The sequence below is a fragment of the Chionomys nivalis genome, chromosome 8 (genome assembly GCF_950005125.1).
Source record: "Chionomys nivalis chromosome 8, mChiNiv1.1, whole genome shotgun sequence".
Taxonomy (NCBI): domain Eukaryota; kingdom Metazoa; phylum Chordata; class Mammalia; order Rodentia; family Cricetidae; genus Chionomys; species Chionomys nivalis.
Window position 1 is genome coordinate 90,829,171 of NC_080093.1, and position 8,111 is coordinate 90,837,281.

The 8,111-nt window shown below is 40.6% G+C and overlaps 1 protein-coding gene across 1 annotated transcript; it reads left to right on the forward strand.

Annotated features, from left to right (window-relative positions):
- The first annotated feature begins 469 nt into the window (after positions 1–469).
- Positions 470–7,757, forward strand: LOC130880577 (interferon-induced very large GTPase 1-like). The gene is given in 2 exon segments (XM_057779689.1): positions 470–3,049; positions 3,051–7,757. Coding segments are annotated over 2 exon segments (7,287 nt in total).
- Positions 7,758–8,111: the final 354 nt, after the last annotated feature.

Sequence of the window (8,111 nt, forward strand, 5' to 3'; positions counted from 1 at the left end):
AGAAATTTATTTATGATTGCAGGTCAAATAAATACTACACAACTTTAGATTTATTCAGAGATATTTCATTGGAAGCAATAAACATAGGTTTCACAGAAACAAATACAGAAAAGCCAATTAACATATAGAAATCGCTCTTATTTTAAGATAAAAAATTAGTTGTCACCTAATTTTGTATTAAAATTTAACCATTAACTTAATGGTTCTGATGTTGAGTCATTGTAGGAGGAAACTTATAAAATCAGTCTACTACATTAAAGTTCCTAATGATAGCTAGATACATAAATTATTTTCAGTAAACAGAAAATAATACAGCAACGATTTTAAATGAATGTAAATAAGACAATTAGATGAAGGAATGAAAAACCTTGGAGACTCATCTCCTAAGAACACTTACATATTGGATAACATGGATAAGATATCTTATAGTTGAGACACAGAATAAATAAATATCTATTTTTCCAGAGAAATGGACACAGCAAAGTTCATCCCCGATGAGCCTCAGTCCAGAAGCAGAAGGATGCAAGATCTCCAGGAGAAGCTGACAGAAGTGGGGTTGTCTGTTGACTACTGGCTGCCTAAGCTTGAGGAAGATGTGGGTGTGACCTGTGCCCAGGCCTTACAACACTTAGAAGAAAAAGACCTCCAGAAGCTGAAGTCCCAGACACAGCACACATGGGAAAAAAAGGCTCTGGAGAAGCTGCTTGACCTCTCACAGCCAAACAATGTTGCAGAGTTCCAGGAGACTTCAGGGGAGATGATAGAGAGCAGACAGCAGCAGGCAGGACAGGCACTGCAGGAACTGAGGGCCTTGCAGTCAGAAGGGAAACACAGACAGGAAGAGGAAGTGAGGATGAAAGAAGCAGAGTTGAGGCAAGCAATGGAGATCCCCGAAGAGTGCTGGCCAGGGCCAGAAGTACCCCTCAAAGATATCACTGAAACAATGGAGAGACATCTCAGTCACATAAAAGCGACAATGATAAAAAGTCAAAACTTCTCAGATAGAGACCTGCTAAGATTCACATCTGGTGGGCTGGTGCTGCAGGGAATTTATAAGACCTGCCACCAAAAGGACTTGGCAACAAGGAGAGAAGAACTACTCAGGGTCCCCAAGGAACTGTTCCTCTTTGGGTCTGAGCAAGGAAAACGGATGGAAACAAAAGAATTCACATCTTCGAAAGAAGAATCCCTGTTCACTGAAACTGTGGAGAAGTTCGGTTTCTGGTTAACACTTTTAGCCAAGGGTGGAGGCTGGGGATTTAATTTTGAAGGTGGAATGGATAAAGTCAAGCATTTTGAGTCTAAAGACGTCCACCAATCACATTCTAAGCACACTTATTTCTGCTCATCGAAGTTCAGCTACAACCCACTAGCCTCCTTCCACTTTTGCAAAGATCAGCTCCAACTCTCCACCGCTGCTCTCAAGGAACTGAAAATCATTGAGGAACAACTGGAACACACGGAAGGACCAGACAGATTCCTTGTAGTGAGGAAAAGGACTGAAAACTTCTTCAACAGATTTGGTTCTCATGCTAATCAAGGCCCTGTGCATTTTGGGGGAATATTCTACTGGAAAGCCATTTCAGAGGGTTTCAAAAGTGACCAGCTGGATTGTGTGAAGCAGCAGGCAGCAGAGGCCTTGGATATTTATGTAAGAGGGAGCTACAGTGGCTTTGGATTTGATGTTGGAGGAGGAATGACGGCATCAGATGCACATTCAGCAAGCTCCTACAAAAATTCAACTAATCAACAGCTCCAAATCAAAGTTCAATTATCTATGGCCCAGATAGGTGGACCACCAGAAGCAAATGGAATTGTTCAGTGGACAACTGGCCTTCTTGCGAGCAACAAAACCTGGTGTGTCATTGACCGAGAACTTCAGCTGGTACCCATTTGGGACATCATCCTATCAAATCACAGAAACAATTTTAAGAAGCCCTTTCTGGTGGCTAACTGCCTGGCAGAAAACTATACTGCTCTGACAGGCCTTGCTGCCTACATCCAGCCTGGAGAACATATACCAAGTACCATAAAGGAAGCAGAACATTTCCTGGATGATGTGAAATCCTGGGAGGTCTCAGATCCTGAAGAACAGCTTAACTACCTGATGGATTTTATGCAAACACTGGCTCACAAAACAAAAGGATACGATGTTTGGATTAATACATGCCTTACAAATTGTAACCTACAAAATTTTCTTATAAACACTGTCAACTTTTGCAAAAACTCTTCCATTAAAAAAACTAAGTTTATTAAATCTCAATTCCGCAGCCTTCTAGAACCTCATGTACACAAAGTGAAAAACTTTCCTCAGGTGACGTCAATCATGCAGTGGATCTACCAGACAGAGTCAGAGGAACAGCAAGTTAAAATCATTGAATTATCTGAATTCCTTAAAAGTCTGAAAGAAATCCAAAAAGCTCTCATGGAAGCAAATGACAAATCTGAGTCCCTAGAAACAGTGGAAGAGGCTCAAAGAAAGGCTACCTATGATGTCACCACAGCTCTTAGCTCCTTCTTGAACTCTCTCAGAGAAGCAGAGCAGCCAGACATGCAGCTGCTACTACTCTGCATTGCAGCTGCTGCAGGCTATCAGTTGGAAGGCAATGTTTTCCAGCCTCTCCTGGGGTACGATGAATTAAATTTTCTCCTGGAAGAAGTACAAACTGTCCAACACAGATATCAGGAGCTAAAAACTATCTGCACAGACAGGGCACAGGCATTCCTAGTGCTCAAAGCACTGACGGCCACAGTTGGACTCTCAGCCATTTCTCCAGAAGAAAAAGCACAACGCTTGACATTAACAAGGCAGCATATGGAGCACTTACTTTCTACTAGAGTTGCACATCTCATCACAAAGTTTGGAACAGATCGTGATTGGGAGAATCTAGAGAATAATTTGAGATTACTCATTGATGGGAACTATAAAGACACCATCTCTTCTTTGCAAATGGATGAGGTAAAAAAGCAATTGCAAAGTCTCCTGAATAAACAGGAAGAAACTTATGAACAACAAAATGATGATAACAATGAAAAAGAGGTGGTAGAAAAAAAGACCTTTCCTAGACTTACTCCAACGTCTGGGTCTAGAACATCACTACCCAAAAAGGATGAGCAGAGCTGACTTCCATCTGATCTATAAGACTTCTGTGTACAATACACACCCAAGATCTGAACAGGAACTTCCCTTCTATTTCCTACAAAAGCTATTGATGCTAGATTGTGGGTTCAGACATCTGGTCTTCAAAAATGATGGAAATGCAGACACCCAAGACTCAGTAGTTCCCTCCAACCAGGAAAATGATGTTGTTGATCCATATGAAGAGTCGTTTGATGACAGTGATGAAGTCACTAATTCTTCACCCACTGAGTCCTGGCCCCACATTCACCCAATGGACATCCAGATGGCCATTTTTCACTGTGCAGATGATCTTGCCAGACAATACATTTTGTCCAAACTTTCCATTTGTCAATTTGCACTCCCCCTTGTGGTGCCAAATCCCAACACTTCTCAGATGGAATTCTCTCTCTGGTCTCTCAGACGTATTAGGAAAAGCTGGCAAGAGTCAAGTAAATCACAACCAGACAAGAGCTACAGTCACAGGAATAAGCAGATGTGCTGTGTCTCTACCCCAATTGTGTCCTTCATTAGAGTTGGAAAAGGATTCTCTGCTTCCAAATCTCAGATCATGAACTCTCTCCTCAGTAGACATAAACATGATGTGTTTTTTCACAGGCACTGCAGAGGAAGCAGCAAATATTGTCTCCTGATGGAGGGAGTGGTGGAAATCTCCTGGTTCTGTCCAGGGGGTCAAGGTAAGGACACATTTGACAAGTGTGTGGCCTTCACCAATCTTCATGGAGATGCCAAAGAACATAGACAACAACTCAGCTTTTTGCAGGATGTCTCTTCTCTCATTGTGATCCTCATGTCAGCTTCTGATAACAATAAAGAAAACCAAAACTTTGTCAGACACATGTGGCAGTCATCAAAACCTGTGATCTGTCTGATTGATGACAAAGAAAAATTCATGACTAATAATTCAGGCAGAAGGGTGAGGATTGGCATTAGGAATAGAAACGAAGCAGAATTAACAGAAGAACTCACGACTGCCATTGAACATTTACTAGAAGTCTCTGGCACTGCTCTCAGTATAGAAGACTGTTCACGGATGGCTCAAAAACAAGGATTCATGATTGATGAATACCAAAGAGCATTGAAGGAGGCCAAAGAAAAAGCACAGGCAAATAAGAAACTCCTAGAGCAATCCAGGGTATCTCAGATAAAAGAAAACTTGCTGCCTCTTCAGGGACAACTGTGGCACCATTGGTGTAAAAAAGACAAAGAACTATATCATCTGCAAGAAAAAGGGCATCGGAGCATTGAACAACACAAGAGTGACATTCAGAAAGAAAAACAAAAAATACGATGGCAGCAGTTTGAAAAGGCCTTCCCTCTCAATGGTTTTATGCAATCTGTCCTACAAATTCTCAAAGAAGACTCAGAAAATGATCTTAAATTCTACTTCTTATATTGGTTAAGTGTGGTTTTGGAAAATCTAACTGTAGAACACTTGGAGATTTTGCATGGAAAACAGCAATCTTTGTGGTCACAGGTACAGGCAGAAAAGCAGAAAGCACAAAAGAGCAGCTCCCTGACACTCTGGCAGAAGCAGATAGAAGCCATCTCTACCGAGATTCTTAACTGCACTTTAGGAATTGAGCACCTTCTCCGAGAAGTTGCCCAGATCTATGAAGCTCTGGAAGAAATTTCTTCCTCTAGAGACAGCCTTTTTCTCTGCCTCCCCCAGATTGCTGCAGATTTGATGGCAGCTGGGGTTCCCATTGAGCTGATGGATGGGGATGCTTCATATGTGCCTCTAAAGTGGGTGACAGCTGTTTTTGACAAGATCTCAGAGAAAGTTGGAGACAAAAGGTTGTTTATTCTCTCTGTCCTGGGTCTACAGAGCTCAGGGAAATCCACCCTACTGAATGCACTGTTTGGGTTAGAGTTCACAGCCAGTGCAGGCAGATGCACCAAGGGGGCATACATGCAGCTCCTGAAGGTGGAAGAGACATTCACAAAAGAACTTGGCTTTGATTTTGTGCTTGTTGTAGACACAGAAGGACTTCGGGCTCCAGAACTCAACAACAAATCCCGGAATAGGGACAACGAGTTGGCAACATTCGTCATTGGCCTTGCAAATATGACTCTGATCAATATTTTTGGGGAGAATCCATCAGAGATGCAGGATATCCTACAAATTGTTGTCCAGGCCTTTCTGAGAATGAAACAAGTGAAAATCTCCCCAAGTTGCATCTTTGTCCATCAGAATGTGGGAGAAGTTACAGCTAAAGACCAAACTATGGAAGGACGAAGGAGACTGGAACAGAGACTGGATGAAATGACAGCATTAGCTGCTGAACAGGAAGAGTGCTCAAACATAACCCGCTTCAGTGACGTAATTAGATTTGATGTCAATAGTCATGTCTACTACTTTGCTCACCTCTGGGATGGCAATCCCCCAATGGCCCCTCCCAATCCTCACTATAGCCACAACGTCCAGGAGTTGAAAACTGGGATTCTTAGGACTGCCCAGCAGGAATCCAAGGGAAGGATCATGAAGATTTCAGATGTAAAATTCCGAGTTCAGGATTTATGGAAAGCCCTGGTCAGTGAGAACTTCATTTTCAGTTTCAGAAACACCCAAGAGGTCATAGCCATGAGTAAACTGGAATCCATGTATAACCACTGGACCTGGGAACTGAGGAGTTATGTTCTGGACTTACAGAATCAATTGAACAATCAGATTCAGAATGGGAAAATCCTGACTCTCACAACTAATGCACTGGAGCATCCAATCAGTACAAAATATGAAACCATAAAGCAAAAATTTGACAAGTATTTTGAAGAAGACCCAGAGAGTGAAACATTGGTTCAATGGAAAGTTAATTTTGAAAATAAGCTATTAATGCTTAAAGATGCACTTATTTCAGACACCAGAAAGAAAGGCAATGAGCTCATCAGTCTTAAACAAAGCCAAGAAAGACTAGATAACCAAAAATCACAATATGAAAATGAACTGTTAGAGAGGAGCCGAAAGTTGGCTTTAGATGTGAAGGGTAAAGAATTAAGTGATGAAGAATTGCGTGAGAAATTCAATCAAGTTTGGACAAGTTGGATCTACAAAGTGTCTTCTACTGTACCCCTCGTCACAGAGCCTGACATTGATTCAGATGCTGAAAACATTTTCCTACTGTGTTTCAAAAAAGACAAAAATATTGCAGAAAGACTAAAGAAAAGGAGTGGAGAAATGTTTGACATCAATTATGGCAAGCATGTCCAAATGAAAAGATATTTACTTTCAAAAATTAAATTAGAATCTTGCCATAAAGAGTCAATTAATAAAACTACCAACAACATTTATTTAAGATTTGATGAAATAATTAAAAACATTTGGAAGCAAAAGCGTGATTACAGTCAGCATGATTTTCATAAAATCCCAATGATAATAGAAAACGAACTGAAATCTGTTTCCCCTGAGGAAGAATACACATTTACCAGAGACTACACCATTGACATATCCTTGTGCTTATTCCAAAGGGCATCTAAGAGTTTCAAAGAAATACATAAGGCATTTAAAAGAGCAAATGATCCTGTGAACTTTCTAGAGAGCAAGAAAGACGATTTCTTCACGAGTTTTAAGATCTCCTGCCAAGGTGCCACATCCATCACATCTTTTGTGGACTTCCTGTGGCTCAAGCTCACTCCTGCTATCTCTGCCACTATATGGGAAAAAATGGGCCTTAAAGTAGCTGGGGAAATGAGAGTCATGTGCCCTGAATTCAATGGAAACAGGGCTAACCTGGAGAAACATGTTCTCATTTCTCTGGCAGAAAAAGAAAACTTTGATAACTATTGGCAGTACATTCATCATCCAGAATCCTTTTTCAGGGATTACATTAGAGACCACATTAGAAGATACTGTTCAGAAAAAGAAGGTGAAAAAATAAAGACTTTTTTAAAAATAAGTTTAGGGGACATAAAGAATGCCATCCTCTCTGCCATTCGTAAGACCACAGAAGTAGCAAATGAAAGCAGCACTGCTTCTCGCTGGTTGGATTTGTTCTGTGATCAACTAGGAAGCCACCTGATCTTTCCAAGAAGAGACCTGACAACCATCGAGCACCAGGAGATAAAGGACACTGAGTTTCTCAAAGAAGCCATGAGTGCAGCTTTAGATCCTGCACTGAGGAAAGTCGAAGAGGACTGCTCAAGTAAGCCCATAGATGAAATGATTCCTGACATTCAGAAAATTCTCTCTGCACATCTCTGTGGCTGCGGGAAACAGTGTCCTTTTTGTAAAGCAATTTGTACCAACACCATTCACGAACATGATGGAGACCACAGTGTGCCTTTCCACCGTCCTCAGGCTGTCAATGGATGGTATTATCATAATACAGATTACTTTGACATTAACTGTTGTACTACTTCTGTAGCAAGTAACAGTACATTTACTTTAAATGGCGTCCAGTGGTTCCCATACAAGAAATATAGAGAAGCAGGAGGTGATTGTGCCACATGGAGCATCACGGCAGACTCATCTACCCAGCCATATTGGAAATGGTTTGTCTGTCACTTCAGATCAGAGCTAGAAAAGAATTATGGAAAAAAATTTACAGACTTAGGTACTATTCCAGATTCATGGACCAAAATCACAAAGGAAGAAGTACTTAATGATTTGAAAAAACAGTAATTGCCACACACAGAACACTAGCACTGCCACACAAATTTCACATTAGCTTACTGGAAATTTAGGTAGCATCTTTATGGTTCTACCTTTAAAATGAAATAAGTAAAAACAAATTAGTTAACATTTCAAAATTTGAAGATTTTCTTCTAAAAAAAACCCTTTTCTCCTTTGATTTCTTCTGTTTAAACATAATGTGCTAAACATGAGAATACATGATAAAATCAGTATCCATTCATAAACCTCTTTCATACTTGATTATTTCTAATATGCGTTTAAATATTTAGTGACTCGGGAAAAGTTGTCTTATTAGAAGGAGATGCTAGTATTTCTGGCTGTGACAGATTCCTTTAGAACAAC